The sequence below is a fragment of the Xiphophorus hellerii genome, chromosome 22, assembly GCF_003331165.1.
Source record: "Xiphophorus hellerii strain 12219 chromosome 22, Xiphophorus_hellerii-4.1, whole genome shotgun sequence".
Lineage (NCBI taxonomy): Eukaryota > Metazoa > Chordata > Actinopteri > Cyprinodontiformes > Poeciliidae > Xiphophorus > Xiphophorus hellerii.
In genome coordinates this window covers 27,370,297-27,386,976 of record NC_045693.1, presented here as the reverse complement: position 1 = coordinate 27,386,976, position 16,680 = coordinate 27,370,297, and the positions used below count along the sequence as shown (strand labels likewise).

General features: G+C 38.4%; 1 protein-coding gene across 2 annotated transcripts in view; it reads left to right on the top strand.

The window, feature by feature from the left end:
- The window catches only part of cdh5 (cadherin 5), a 46,109-nt gene that overhangs the window by 14,253 nt on the left and 15,176 nt on the right, over positions 1–16,680 (top strand). For both annotated transcript variants that reach the window (XM_032553309.1, XM_032553310.1), the window contains exons 4-13: positions 446–568; positions 707–874; positions 1,075–1,256; positions 4,917–5,024; positions 5,843–5,988; positions 6,065–6,198; positions 8,987–9,096; positions 9,253–9,355; positions 15,483–15,613; positions 15,699–15,813. In XM_032553309.1, the coding sequence (XP_032409200.1) occupies positions 446–568; positions 707–874; positions 1,075–1,256; positions 4,917–5,024; positions 5,843–5,988; positions 6,065–6,198; positions 8,987–9,096; positions 9,253–9,355; positions 15,483–15,613; positions 15,699–15,813 (1,320 nt within the window). The remainder of the gene's footprint in view (positions 1–445; positions 569–706; positions 875–1,074; positions 1,257–4,916; positions 5,025–5,842; positions 5,989–6,064; positions 6,199–8,986; positions 9,097–9,252; positions 9,356–15,482; positions 15,614–15,698; positions 15,814–16,680) is intronic.

The following is a 16,680-nucleotide window of genomic DNA, read 5'->3' as shown; positions in this document are numbered from 1 at the left end:
TTTTTTTGGCCAGGCAGTGTATATCCACCAGGAAAAGAAAACGGAAAATTGGGGAAAAACGTATAATTTCTATGATTCAACATATGTAGGCCATGGTTTGACCCCAAACACATTAATTTCATTTCCAATGTTAAGGAAATTTGTTTTTGCACTAACAATAGTCAGTAGATGTAATATTTAAATTACCGGTATGTATGATATGACACTGAAAATATTCATTTTTGATAAATATCTGCAAATTCAGAATAAAAATTTATTTTCTTTTAAGACCACGGCAGCCATCTTGAATTTTTCAGCGGCTATCGTTTTGGGGGGGGGGGGTTTGGAGACCTTAACGTCTGGGCTGAGTTAGGTTCTTGTATCTATCTGCATGTGAAAGATTTTGCTGAAATATTCAATTATCTGCTGCATTATTGTGTAAATCACTACACTTCCTCTCCTCTAGAGGATACAGTGGTTCAAGTGAAGGCGACCGACGCAGACGACCCAAACACGGACAACGGACAAGTCAGGTACACTCTGCCCAATGGCCGGACTTCTGGTTTATTTGAAATCAACTATGAAACAGGTAGGCATCCCTGCAGCATTATAACATTTTCACCCTGCAATTTTTTTATTATTATTTTTTAACAGCTGTAAGACTATTTGTGCTTCAACATGAGTCAGAGCTGACATCAAAGATAACACCTCGTCTGTGTCTCGGCAGGTGTGATCACCTCCAAGGTAAGCAGCCTGGACCGGGAGACAAAGAGTCAGTATATGGTGGTGGTCCGGGCTCAGGACATGAAAGGAAGGGAGTCTGGCTGCATTGCCACCACCTCAGTGGCCATCACCATCACTGACGCCAATGACAACATAGCGTCTTTTATCAAAAGTAAGCAACAGTCAGCTAACTCTTTAACAAACATATATATATAATTGCTTTAAGAAATTCACAGAACCAATACATGCAACTCTCCCATATCTACATAAATAATGTCAGTATATATAATTATATATACAGTATATATGTATGTATGTATGTACAGTATATATATATAATGTGTTATTTTTCTGTTTGCTTTCTGTCGTAAGGAAAATATGAAATAAGTGTCCCAGAAAACCTTAAAGTTAACGAGAAGATTGCCGTGCTGGAGTTAACAGACTTAGACGAGGACGAGAACAAGCAGCCCATCTTTTCTATTCCAAGTGGCAATGGGAATGTATTCAGCTCCAAACCCAGTAAGGATAACGACTGCATACTGGTGCTCAAACAGGTAGGAGGGTTGGAGGGGAGAAACTGATGAGATAATGTCTCAAAGCAGTCTTGTTTTTAATTCACTGTTAATGTGGTGTAACAGATTTTAAATCTTTAGGCTTCAATTCATTCAGATTCTTGGTTAATGAGGAATTTTAGTTTGGAAATGTTCTGGATTAGCCTGACCATTGCCTTACTATGAAAAGATTCTCATCTAACCTCAGTCTGGGCTTTCACCCAATGAAGGGGTTCAACCAGACATAAACCTATACACATATTTTGTTTTCAAACTCCACTGAAGTTTATTTCACGCTTCAGGTTGCAACAAAACAAACTGCAAACCATCTTTACAGTGAAACACTTTTGTGTAACTGTTTTTTTTTTCATCCATAACACTTCCCGCGCCCCTCCTGTAATGGCACGGAGGGGCCATTACAGGAGGGGCCAAAGTGTGGGGGGCCAGTGGCCCCCCACACTTTGGGGGGCCACTGGTATAATGTGAAATACGCACATAGCTGATGATACACTGAAGTGTTTAAGGCGAATAAACCTTACAGAAATATATTGTCTGTTGCAACAAAATGCAAGCAAGATGGATTTAAACATGTCCAAGAGAAGAAACAGAAAACATCTCTGCCTGTGTGTTTCACATGAATTGTTTCCTCCAGCTGCATATCCAAAACGTGGATGAGTTTCTTCTAAACTTACTCCATGTAATAAATGAAAACCGCAGAGAATTTGTAACACTCTGGTGTTGAAATGTTGGAGGCCTAGGAACTGATAGAAAACTCTTGCAGAAACATTAAAACCCGAGAGTAAAAATACATTCTGTTATCACAAAACATTACAAACACGAAGGAGTCGAGCAGAAGGATGATAGCAGTGAGCCCTGACAGGATTTTCTTAAATTCTCATACACCCATGCACCGACATCCTTATTGTGTTTTTTTTTTTTTTTTGATCACTCTTCCTTACATCTACTGTCAAATAATGACAGCGTAAAATGCTAACCTGCATCTAACATGAGACGTTTTTTTGCAGTAATACACAACACAGTGTTAGAGCCGCCTCCTTCTGGTTGGAGAAGATATTTATCCCTGCAGGAATTTCTGGAGGTTTACTTGTCAGAATAAAGTATTTAGGGCTTCAGAGAGTTGAAGATGCACTATTGTATAATAAGCAGGGTCATAACTGGCTCCCTTGCTGGCCTGGAACCAAATTGCGCTCTGATCTGTTCACTCGCCCCTCAGCTCTGCAGCTACTCTTCATCTTCTTCACCGTCGGCATTCACAAAATAAACCCAGCTCTTGTCCACACTGCCGCCGCCGCCAAGGCTTCTTCATTCCTGCTAAGCTGTTTGCTAATGCCTTTTGATAGCCTTCGACTGAGCAGCGTTACGACTGTGGATAATCCTGTTAACAGAATATTCCCTTCTACCTGTGTTGTCCTGTTTGCAGATGAAAATTTGCTGTTGTAACACAGCAGAAAGAAAATAACAAACAGGATAATAATGGCTTCTCATTGCAGAGCTTGCTCAAGATAAATAAAAATCAGAGTAAAGCAAAACTTCTTTGATTAGGAATACAATCACAAAGGAGGAACATGTTGGTTTTTATCTTTTAAGTTCAAAATTCTTGTGGGGAAACAGTGACATATTTAAAAAGAAAATTATTCTGATGTTTCAAGTAAGAAAAATAAGTTGCTGTCACTATTGAGGTTAGAATGTAACATTTTAGGAAGTGAGAAAGTGTGTGTAGTACCAAAGCTTGAAGTCAAGCTGTGTCTTTAGCAACCTTGGAAAGATTCAAAGTTGATGCTATGATGAAACAAAGTAATTTTGTAGCTTCATGTTGAAAAAATAAAGCAATAAAAGTCTAACCTTAAAAAAAGTTCACATAGAATAGACCTGTCTTTTAATCTGAACTTACATATCTGCTGTTACTGATATATTTTGTTCTAGAATGGTTTTACATTCACAAATGTATTTATTTTATTGTCTGTGTTGTATATGCTAACTCAATTAAACTGCTTCAGTGTTCCTCACATGCTCACTTTTATTGACTTTAATACTCAAATGTTTGTCACAATGATCTTTTGACACATCATTTACATTGCGATTATATTTAGTGAACTGACCAAATGACTGAGCAGCTTTTATTTGTGAATAGCACTGTTAGCATAGCTAGCATCACTGACTAAAACAGTGTCTACACACATTGAGTCTCTCGTATTTTCAGGGGTTAGGCACCACATTTTCCTGTGAATGGCTGAAATAGCTCTGTAACAATATCTATGTTAATAAATTAATAGATAACGTACCTTAATATGAATCAATACACTCAGTGGAAACCATGTTAGCACTACTGCAGAAGCTAACTACAGTCTTACTTATTTCCATTTTTGTGGATACATCCAATCAAAACCAAGAAAAAGGAAAGAAAATCAAAGATGATTGGCTGACTCAGATGTCAGCCAATAGGATGTTAAGTATGGCTCAGCTGGAAAGTTTTCATGGGTGTGGCCAGGCTGATACCATCGCTGGCCACACCAGCAGTGGTGTTCAACAACTGAAAGGCCTAGACTGCTTGTAATTTTTATGCAAAACAAATATTTAATTTTTCTCCATCTCAACATTAAGACGTTGGTTGTGCTAAGCAGTAGAAGGTTAACTCTGTGTCTAGACATGGATCTTTAAGTCATCTAACATATTAATCTAATGACATTTATGAAACTGCCATGAGGTGCGGTGTGAAGTGGTGAGGCAGAACGCGGTGGAACCAGGATGAGATGACAAAAGATGGTTTTAATGATGAGAATGAGGTATAAACAAATCCAAAACAATCCACAAAACCAGGCAGCACGACTGAGCGGAAGCCAGGGCTCAACGTCGGTAGCAACAGACTAAACGAAGGGACATCAAACAGACTGGTGCATAAGACAAGGACCCGACAAAGACACAGAGACAGAAGTGACATTAAATACACAGGAGGTAATCAGGGAACAAGACACACCTGGGAATAATCGAGGGGAGACAGGACAACACGGAGACTCAGAAACACAAAAAACTTGAAATAAAATACACAGAAAAACACAGATCCTGACAGAAACATCTGTTTGGCCGCTGTAGTAGTTTAACATGTAAACAGATGTAACCCTAACCCTAATATTAAAAGTATTACATATACTTTTAATATTTAAGTGTGAAGCAACTTCTCAGCTGTAAACTAAAACTCCAAAAATGTGACCCAACATCCTGGAATGATGTCAGTGTTTGTTTCAAATTCTATTTTAGAACTCTGCTGAGAACATTGTCTCATAAATGAAAAAGATGCTCAAAGTTAGGGGAAACTCTGATGACTTCTACTATAGTTCTGATTCTGGAGGATGAATCCACCAGGATATTTGAAAAAGCTTTAGCTGAAGTTTTGTAAATGATTGATTCTCCTGGGTTGTTTTACGTTTGCAACCTTTTCACACCTGAAGTTCTCAGCCGTTCCCGTTCAAATAAATGGAGGTGCAAATGTGCTCCTGCTCAGCAAAAACAAGAACATTCATGTTTTCACATGCTCTCTGGAGGATGAATCCAGCTTTAGAGCAGATTGGCTTCAAATGTGCAAATGACATGATATCAGGAGGTTTAAAATAGCAGCGGCTCACTCACCTCCACTCCTCTCTGCAGGCTTTAGACTACGAGACGCAGAATAACTACACCTTCACTGTCAGGGTGGATGAACGGCTACAATTTTCTCCAGCAGAAAACCTCAATGTCGCAAATACAACGGCACAGGTAAGCCCCTCATCAACTAGCATAAGCAGAGCTGAAAGTAAATGGAAAGTTTTACATTTTTGATTTAGAGATTGGATCTCACTAACTTTAATTCTGTATTTTGTTAATATTCAACAAAAAACACAAACACCCTGTATTAGAAATGAAGACACATTGATACTGTATGCAAGCACAAAATACAGCCACAGAAAACAGAGTTAGATGCAGACCTTTCTGTGCAAAAGTCTTAAACCAAATCTAAATTTCCTCTCATTTTGAAGCAAATGTCAAACAAAGATTTTTGCACAATACAGGATTATTTCATTATTATGGAAAATAAAAAAAAAAAACATTGAGTGTCAAAACCTGCTTGAATTTCCACTCTCTTGTTTTTCAAATCCTATTATGTAAAACATATAAAGTCAAAATGTTATAAAGAAACAAACATTTTTTTACAGGTATTTTTTGAGCTGGTGATCGAATGAGAGTCAAATGTACCCTCATTCAAAAGTAAAAAAGGGGCCTTTCACTTATTTTTCTGATTATTAAACAAGATCAAGTTTAAATGCCAAAAAACAAAGGAAAATCAAACTTAAGCCCAAAGCAAAAACAAATGAAAGTTTAATGTGTGAGCGCTGGAGATAGTGTCACAAATAGTCCCATAAAATCAAGATGTTTAAGTTTAGAAAGGTTTGAACTGGGATGTTTTGAGGGAATTCAGACTGTAAAATCATCAAATAAATAGACTGTGAAACTAAAAGGGCAGCAGAGGTGAAAGTGAAGTAGAGTATTTAGATCATGTCCAAATCAAGGCGTTTCTCTTCTGTAATATGCTGAAGGTGACCATCAAGGTGATGGATGTGGACGAGCCGCCGGTTTTCACTCGCTCTGTCTATAACTTCAGCGTTCCAGAGGAGCAGATGGAAAAAACAATATTGGGAAGAATTCAAGCCAGAGACCCGGACGGAGTCAGGAAGCGCATAGAGTATGGTTCCCCTTCCAGCTGTGGTCCAGCTGTGCAGCCACTTGTCCTGCTGATCACTAGCTCTCGTTGTTTTCAGGTACTCCATCCTGGAAACGGGCTTACCCTTTAGGATCGACCTGACCACTGGTCAGCTGTCGGTTATGAGGAGGCTGGACAGAGAGGTGGAGGAGCAACACATGTTTAAAGTTAAGGCACAAGAGGAGAACGGCGGTACGTCATACATCAACACTGAACCAACACGTCCTCACAAAATAAACATGGGAACATGTATGCATTTCTTTAAACAATGGTAATTTGAAAGTGTTACAGAAGAAGGGCTTAAAGCGGACGGTATGTTTGTTTCAGTCAGGTTGTGACACATTAACGGGGATTTTATCACAGATTTAACACGTTGCTGTAACACCTGCTTCCACCGCTCTGGAATCGGAGACTAAGCAGGAAAATCACATTAGCAAGTCTTTTTGTTCACACAGCTTTCTGTATTTTTAGATGAGCAAATGAATGAAATCCAGAGATTTATTTCAGCTGCTTGTCACAACGTTTAGGGAGCACAACAGTCCCCGGAGCTTTGACTAGGTCCTCCATATATAAAACTTGTTCTTGTGCTGGAGATATTTTTAAAAACAGAGAGAGCAAAGAGAACTATCGGTAGAGGAGCAAATCAAAAGAAGTTGCAAATGCATCATAAGAGACACTTTAATAAAAAATACCTGTCAAACACAGAGGGCGCAAATAGAAAACTTTTAAGTCACTTGACCTTAACCAGATCAGTCACAGACGCAAATTGATCATATCTAATTATAATCACAGCTAATCACTGCCAGACCCATCCGCTAAAGAAAATAGTAAACAAGAGCTCTGATCATGACTCTGAGCCTAAAACACAAAATCTAATATTTATGAGTAGAAAAATTCAAATAGATTTGGAATCTCTGTGGAAATTTAGAGGTTGTGTAAGTGACAATTAATTTTTTAGCTAAGTGTTCAATAATGTAATCCCCTGTAGCTTCCGCTGCAGGAATTTTAAATAGTTTGCAAACAGCAAAAGAAAATACAATGAGTGTATGATTTTAAATTTAATTGTTTCTCCTAAGAGTCTGAGAGCCCCGTGGTCTTTGATTGGACCTCTTTGATTGGATTTCACTTCCATCAGGTTTCATGTATGTTCAATGAAACCATATCGTCACTGACACTTGATGCTATTCTAGTTGCTTTTCATTGAATAAACATTACAGTGTGTTGATTTTTTTGTGAGGATTTGGATTTTGTGTGTATTTTTTCAGTTAATTGAGTCTCTGTGTTGTCGTGTTTACCCCTTGATTGTTTTCAGCTGTCCTTTGTTTCCCCTGATTATCTCCCTGTGTATTTAACTTCACCTGTGTCCCCTACTCTCTGTTCGATCCTTGTCTTATGTCATTTGTCTTTGCAGTCATGTGTCATGTCTTTGTGTTCCTCCAGTGTGTGAGTTCCTGGCCTCATCCTTCACCTGTGCTGCCTGGATTTCTGTACTCTTCGTTCTCACCATTAAAATTGCCATTTTAACAATAATCTGAGTTCACTGTGTCTCTACCTCACGTCAAACCATCCACAATTCGTGACATTTTTAGAGTTAAACCTTCCTGTCATGAACTAGTGTGGCAGTATGACTGTTTCCACTTAGATGTTCTGAGGCTTCCTAATACATTTTTTACCTTAATTTTGTAGATTGCAGACGCAACATGCAGCAGATGTTTCCTTAATGAAACATACTAATATAGAAAGTACTAAAACGGTTACAGACTCAAAGTGTCGCCCATAATTTCTGCCTTGTAATGAACAGACTACTCAATCACTAAGCAGTGGCCACTATTACAGAGGCCACTATACTATACAGAGCTGTTCAGCATGGGTCACTGCGCTTCGGTATGCAGGAGGAAATTGGTCCAGACTGCCTTCACCCATTGTAGGTGTTTAACGCAAACACCTGTAATGTGCTTTGCAAACACCTACAAAAACACTAAATCTTACCAAATATCTCTGTTCTACTCTCTAGGGAAAATATGTTTTTACAGTTGAATTAAGACAAAACTGACTCATAAGTCACTATTTAGCAAGATATAGCAGATTCTTTTAAGTCAATAATTACCCTAACCCCTAACCCTAACCCCAGGCCCAGGATGGTGCAGAACGGGTCGCTTTAACAGACAATGTTCCAGGACAGTATCTGTTTCCATTGTCTGCTTACTATGGAAACTAGTGTAACAAACCGCACAAGCCCATGTAGCAGTATTACTGAAACCAAGACATGAAGTCGAAATGGTAGAGACATCAGAGAACTGCATTAAGTTAGCTTTATTGTTATTGTGTGTTGTTTTCTTTTATTGTAGTAAAAAGGCCAAAGTGTTTCTACATCAGTGGTTTAACTAGCAATCGTCTCACCTTCATCTGCATTTGTGTTTTATTGATAAAACTTGGCTCGAAGTTGATGTGTTGTTCTAACTTGTGTTAAATCCCTTTTCACTCTACAGTTAGCTGTTAAGCTAGGCTAACAAAGCAAAGTGGCTAAGCAAATGCAGTGTCTCACTTTACGTTTGCTAGATTTGGCCTGAGTGACATAATCTATTGCAGATGTAACTCTTTGCTGAGACTAAATATACTGTATATGCATGGGTCATATATATTGGGTCACTGCGCTTCGGTACGCACCAATATATGAAAGTACTAGAAAGGTTACAGACTCAAAGTGTCGCCCATAAGGCAGAACTTATTCCACATTTTACTGTCCTAATTTATGGCGACAGGTTGAGGCATCATGTCAGTAGGAAGCTGAGTTTACCCGGTGTGCTGGCTCTCCTGAAAGCCACTGTTGAAAAAATAACAGAAATTACAGGAAAGGCAAAACCAGAAGAAAACTAAGCAAGAATTTTCTGGTTCATTACAGAAATGCAGCTTATGGAAAGACTGCTGACATAAAACCACAAAAACACCCAGATATTGATGAAATGTCTCTCCTCTCTAGGCCTGGCGTCATTTGCTGAGATTTTTGTAACGGTTCTGGACGTCAATGACAATCCACCTGAACTGACTGCCAATGATATCTTTGTGTGTGAGAACGACGTCAGAAACACGGTGAGAGGAGAACATTTTAAATACCTTTTGGTTACTTTTAGATTCAGGTTTTCAGAAAACAGACATTTGCATTTAACTCAATTTCATGTTCTCTATCTGGTGTTTTGTATGACATAACTTACTACAGTCTCTGTGTTACTTGTTTCCTGTTCTTAGGTGATCGGTATCTTGGGAGCCTCGGACAAAGACGATCAAGCAGCTAGCTTCACTTTCAGTCTTGCTCTTCCCAGCTCCAACTTCTCCATCAGAGACCACGGCAGTGAGTGTTTGTAATAATTACCTTGCTCTGCTGCTTCTTTACCTGTTGATCCAAGCAAAAACAGGAACTTGCAGAGGGCCCGCTAACTTGTTGCTAAGCAACAGATGAAACTATCGGCAGCAGAGGGCTCGGTGTTGGTTAGTTGTAACTGAGTGCTTTTGTAGTACTTTTGATGCTTCATTATTCCTCAGAGAATAAAGATGGTCACAGTTTCTTCACTGTTCCTCTGTTATATATTTTTTTTATTATTTAGTTTTTTTAATGACGTACAAGTCAGTTCAAATTCCCCTCGTCAGAATGAATTTAATGGGAACTAATCTTTTCCCCTTTGGCATAAAACACTATTTTAGAAAAAAAGAGGACAGCTTTTATGAGTGGCAGACACGTTGCAATGGATAAAATCTTATTGTTTACATCTGGAAATTTTACGTGTGCAAAATGCTGGAGGGCAAAAAGGCGATTATTTTCATCGCCATCCGTGGCCACAGCTGCACTAGAACTAATCAGTTAACAAAACAAAACCTAGAGATGAAGTTGTGATTCATTCAGGTCAGTGTGTTACAGCAGAGAGAAAAACCATTGAAGAACAACTCAAAACCACTCCTAATTCATTTTTCTCGCTCTGTGTCGGCTACATTACACACAGAAGCGTTGCCATAGCGATCATAGCGACTGATAACTCTCAGCTATCATGTTTCAACACCAAAAACGACACAATCAGTTCACACACAAACAGTGGCGCAAAACACTCAGAAAGTATGTATGGTAGTTGTGCCCCTGCACACAAAGAACAGAATCTGTTACAGTTTAATGTTTCCGGGCTTGATGCTTTTTTTGTGATTGTTAATAATTGATCATCTGAACACAGTGATGGTTGATTAGTTTATTTAATTTTTACTGCTCTGAAACACACCAAATTCTGCAGCACATCTACATGTTACTGTTGTCAAAGTCAAGCTGGCATAACTACTTCCCTCTCCATCACTATTTTTTCATAATAAAACTTTTTTCTGACCTTGTTGTTTAGTTGTTGCTGTGTTTGCAGTAGCAAAACATTTAAGATTTAGTTAAGTTGACAACATGACACCTAAATCCGATGGTGGTAAGCGAGCAGCAGATTAATAGCCCCGCCTACCCACACGCCCTAAATACAGTCTGGTGTTTGGTTTGCCACCTTTAATTTTCCGATTTCCTTCTTTTTTTATTTCACAGCTTTTTTCATTTTATTTATTTATTTATTTTCCTTAACCTATTAATCGCTCTAGATAAATCAAAAACCCTCAAAGAATTTTAGAGGGATAGTGATAAATACCACTTTCAAAGATTACAACAAATTATGTATTTTTGGAAGCTGCAAATGAAAATATTAGTAGTGATGTAAAAGTTTCAGTATAGTCTGTTGCAGTCGGTGCTTGGCTGGTTTGAAGCCAAAGCTTTGGTTTTTTTCTGACATCTAAATAATTTATATTCCCTTAGAGAGATTTTAAATTTTCCCATATAATGAGATTTCTGCCTTTAGCATTGGAGAATTTGAAAAGAGGTTAAGGTACCAAAAGAATCACATGACTGCTGCTGCCTTGGCATTGACTGCAGTTTGTGTAGAGAAGAAAAGGATATTCATATGATTTTCATCCTAATTTACAGCAACTGGCTTCTTTTGGTACACAATTGTGGTTCATATCTCACATCAATGAACTAAAATAAATATGACAGGACCTTCAGACTGGAGATTAAACAATTGAATATGAATTTGAATTAGCATCAAGTGTAGAAGTGGCTCAGGTCGGATTGTTCAAATTGCAGTAAACAAGTAGATTTGTGTTGCCTTTGCCTGCTACGTTAGCATAGCCCAGCAGGTTTTGATTGTGTAGTGTTAAACGTATGACATGTTCCCAAGTTAAATTAACTGAAATGTTTTAGCTAATTTTCAGATGAACTGGGATTTTGTTTTAATCCTAATCTTTACGCGTAGTTACCCTGACCAGTCTGGTATTATTTGCTCATTAATGATTTTTATTCAATGTTATCAAACTAAAGTAGGTGCAACACATTTCAGATTTTTATTTGTTAAAATTAAGATAAAATTATCTCAAATTTTCCTTTCACTTTACTATTATACACTCATTAGCATTTCTTTATCACATAAAATCTGAACAAAATTGTTTTGAATTGCAATGTGACAAAATGAGAAAATGTTTATAGGGTGTGAATGCAAAGCACATTTTAAACACAGTAGGACACAAAATGACAGCATTTTGGGTTATTAATTTTCATCTGAAAACAATGCCCCCAGATGACTTAACAAATGTTCAGAGCCTCAGGTAGTCAGATGAAAGATTCAGGCAAAGAGTTAATATTTAATTTAAGTGGAACTTGATCAGCTCTAAAAGCAAGAAAAACAGAGAAAAAGGGAATAAACAACCCTTTCCAGCCCAACCCTCATCCATTTCCAGTCTTCACATGCCTGGAGGAGCTGACGTGTGAAGGTGATGGAGGAAGAGGAGAATAAAGGAGAGAAAAAGGAAGACATGAAGGGAGAACAGAGAGAAGTTCAGACATGAAGAAGAGGTATAGATGAGAGTCTAAAAATGAAGAATCCACTCGACTCCTGAAAGAAATCCTGTGTGAGAATGACATTAATGAAGAATAAACAAAAGAGAATAATATTAGAGGAAAAGTTGTCAAAAAGTGAAAGGATAAATTAGCAGAGAGACTGTGAAGGTTGGGATGAGGAGAATAAAAATAAATTACATGAAAGAAGAAATAGCTGTGAGGCAGACTGCATGAAAAACGAATCAAATCAAAATGTCAGCTGTTGAAAAGACATGAAAGGTGAAGAAGACGGAGAAAAGAGACTGTAGTTGTTTGTTGGAGCTCCCCTCAAAAACATTCACAAACGCTCCCAACATGCAAAACCTTCAAAGTGAAGGCTCCTGAAATATTAATCGTCTGCCACCTCTTTAAATCTGTCATAAACAACCTTCAGGAAGTGACATGACGACTGTTGTGTGCAGCTTGCTACATTAGAACCAGAGATTCAGGGTGAGAGAGACAAACAAGGAAAAGGAAAGACGAGTAATGAGATAGAGAAGAAACCTCCAGAGGGCAGCGAGGAGAATCCTCACAGACAGGATTAAGAACGAAAATCAAACAGAACGAGAGCCGGATCAAAAAGAGAAGAGTGATGGGATGAAGGGTTGAAAATCCTGGTTCTATTGTTTCTTCACTCAGTTAAGGTTTCCTCTGTACAAATTATTTTTAACAAGCTTGTAATTTAAATGTTAACATGCATTCTTGGCGAACTGGTGAAGTTCTTTGTCCCCAATCATTAATTACAATGATGCATTAGTAATGTGATCAAATAGTTTGATCATGTTTTGTTTATTCTTTAAATATCTAAATGATATATTGAATAAAGTGACACTTTCATTCAGATCTTACTGAGAATTGTTAGTTGAGGGCTGAAGACTGTCTTTGATTCAATAGAGCAAAACGATTTCAATCTCATCACATTTGTTAAGTTTGGATTCAGAAAACAGATCTGGTCCCAGCATGGAACCCTGAATTTATAATATTACATCCTTTTTATCCTTGGTGCCCCTAGTGCCCTTTTTGAGTTTGTTTTTTTTCAACATTTTTTTAAATTATTTTTTATTTTTAATCTGTATGTCAGAAGGCCTGTTTGTGCCTCTCAGCAATAATATTTAGCTAAATATAATAATTTAGTAAAAATAAACTAGTCTGGCTGCCCTCAGTCTAATAATGACTCTCAGAGCTTCCATGTTGTTCAGACACCGGGTCCATGGTGAGGAGGAGGCGGATCTGTGTCCTCTAACTATCAAATTATGGGCAAGAATATTTTTTCATACACTGGTTTGTGAATAAAAACGTAGGTCTGATGTTGACGTTAGAAAAACTGTTTCTATTTATATTTTTATAATCGTCCTTGCAATAGCGGGACAAACCCGCCTCGACCCTAAACTCAGAAATGCTTCGGCTGCAGAGAAATCTTCTGACTTTAACTTAATCAAGCTGCTAAATGCCCGGTTCGCTACAGGCAGCTTGAGTCGGTCCACCGACAGATATAAAGAATATCTGTCTTTATATCAGACATCCTGATATAAGACACGGTACCGACTGTCACCGCGAGTCACAATGCAGCTCAAAGCCCCGGTACCACCTGGTACCACCTGGTACCACCTGCTGACTGCTCGCTCTGCTTCTCCTTAACGTTTCTACCAGGAGGGTTAAAGCCGCTGCTGACGGGATCTGGGCTGGAGGTTCGCGGCTGTAAATAGAAGTTATTGCAGAACCTCAAGTGTTAAAGGAAGATTCAGCCCATTTAGAGTTCACAAAATAAACATCAGAGAATAGAGATGTCTCCAAAGCATCGGCAGACTGATAGGGGCCACCGGGGGATTCCAGGTAGATTCTAGAGATGCGCATCGCAGCAGCTGTTCCTTTTTTGATTTATAAATCAGTCTGCAGCCAGGTTGTTCTAGAGGTTAAATAGATATTATTAGGGCTTATTTGGTAAAATGGCAGCAATTTTGCTTATTCCATAACTTTATAACCAGAGACTTTCTCTCCTCTGATCTGTTTAACAGCAACAGTCTCAGATCAGCTCAGCCCTCCAGGACTGTCAGCAGCAGAAACAGAAATGTTATACCTGTTGGGGAAAATATAGACTATATTTGCTTTGCATTTCCCCGCATGATGGCAATGATATAGTAGGATCCAATTAGATTCTTGATTAATGTGGGTTGTTGCTTTGTTGTTGTACGGAGTTTTTGTTCAATGTGCCCCTTTTTTAAATTTGAGCCCCGGCCCCTCCAAAGTTCTCTGCACGGCCCTGATTACATAGAAGTCTGTCAGATTGAAATTAATTAAAAGCCTTGACTACAGTTATCTTCTCCTGTATGTTTCCTTCCAATTCAGTTCCTCCATAGAGCAACAATTCACAATGAATGGCAAACACATCCTAACACACACAATCCTGTTCTGTCTGAATTCAGCTCCAGTAACTCGGGCTCATTCCATTGCAGCTAAGGCTGCCAACGCTAATGTGTTAGTGCATATGATTAGTCTATAAAGTTTGATGTGTTAATATTTCATAATGGAGAGAAACCACATTACCTGTTTTGACTTAAAAGCCTCTAATAGTCTGACTTAGTTGACAGCAGCGAGGTACGCTGTCTTGTACTGTCAGCAATGCGTAGCCACAAATGTGAGGGAAAAAATTATTGAATGAGGCTGGTGACTCAGCTGTAAATTTGATTTTAAAAACCATCGTGGATAAAACCAAGCTAGCATGTAACCTACATTGTAACGGTGAATTATCCTTCAATGGAAGCTCAACCAGTTTAGAGTTACCATTTCTAAATTACATTTAAAACAAAATGATTTCTTTTAAAGCTTCCTGAATATGAAAACTGAATAGTTTGGTATGAGATAATAAAGCAATTTTGGAAAACGTGTATTTTGACATTTCAAGTTTACAAAGTTAGCGCAGTGATGGATTGTGATAAATCATAGCGCTAGATTAATCAATTACATTTTTTAATTGATTGACAGCACAAGCCAATCATAAAGTCTGATTTAGATCCAGATTGCAGAAAAGGCGTTTTCAGCCAGCAGGCCTCCAGCAACAGAAGAGGAAGGAATAGCACTGCTTAACTGAATGCTACAGAAAACCTGAGAAAATTTGCTCACTCCATCTCTTTCACTGGCACTGCTTTAAAATGGACTGAAATCATAGAAACAGATTGAAAACAGTGGTTCCAAAGTCTTAGTGACAACCCCAAACCGAGCTTCTTCTGAACTTTAACACAGAGCAGCAAGTGGAGCAAAAGGAACTTTCCTGCCATTGTGTTCACTCAAATTCCTAAAACTGAGGTATATTGTGGACAGCTCTCCCCATTGACTCAGCAGGAAACTTCTGTCCTCCAATAATTGAACTAATGATTCCATTGTTTTGGCCCTGGCCTGTAGTAAACACAACATTCTAACATTTCCTACTGGCACATCTAATTACTTTTTCCAGGGCTAATTTGGTCTCTGCCAGCCCTAGCCCAAAGAGCATTCGATGCGCATGCTAACTACTTGTATACCCACTCATCTTGTGCAGATAACACGGCTGCTTTACTGGTGAAGGAGGGCCCCTTCAACCTGGAGGATTCCAGTGATTACAGTGTGGAAGTGCGCATCAGTGATGGAGGCCAGCCTCTCATGAGCAGCATCACCAAACTGCAAATCAAGGTCCTTATATGCTTTGCTTTGAATGAAATGTCTTCTGAAGCAATAGGCAACAGAAAGAATCAAACACTTCCTTCCTTTGTCTCAGTTATGCCAGTGTGACGCCAAGCGAGTTTTTTCAAGGTGTAAGGCCAGTATGCAGAGGATGGGGGTCAGCGTCCAGGCCCTGCTTGCCATACTGCTGTGCATACTGACCATACTGGGTAAGTCTGGATTTATTTCCTTGATTCATGCATGAACCTTTTTGTCGTCTGTGCACTTTTATTTTTTCTTTAATATAATGTTGTGCTATACTGCACAAGTTGGAATTACGAACATAATTCAGTTTCCGATTTATTTGTATCCCAAATGGGCAATTGATGTTACAGCAAGTACAAAACACTAAAAGACAAAATATCAAAGATAAAAAAAAAAAAATTTAAAAAAAAAACATACCAGAAGGACATGAAATACAAATCAATAGTTGCATTTCAAATATGCTGCACACCGGGAAGAGTTCAGCAGTGTATTTCATTATTGACTGACAATTGCTACTAACACTTAATCAGGTGCAAGTCCCCCTAACTTGTCCTGCATTCAAAATACTAGGAAGTCTGAGCCTGATCCCAGAAGGCAGAAACTGGAACTCAGCATGTAAAGGATGAGAAGTATCAGCAATAACGGCTTTAGTTTTCCTAATGATTTGTTTTTTACACAATTCTGTAAGTGAGCATTGATCAACCCCTAAGATCTTATTGCTAGTATGTATTACTCTGGTAAGGGTATTTCTTGACCTAATACTACAACGTGTTCCAAACTATTATGCACATTGGTTTAAGTGTCATAAAGATTACATTTTTTGTTGTGCTATTAAATTTATAGATGATATTGTGTGTCAGAACTATCACTATAATTAATTTCAGAGAGCTGGTTGATTAGTTTGTCTGGTGAGCTCAATTAAAGGAAATCTACAAGGATGTTCCACATTATTAAGCAGGCCACAGGTTTCAAGCAATATGGGAAAGAGAAAGGATCTTTCTGCTGACGAAAATCATCAGATAAGTGTAGTGCCGTATGACAAGGTATGAAAA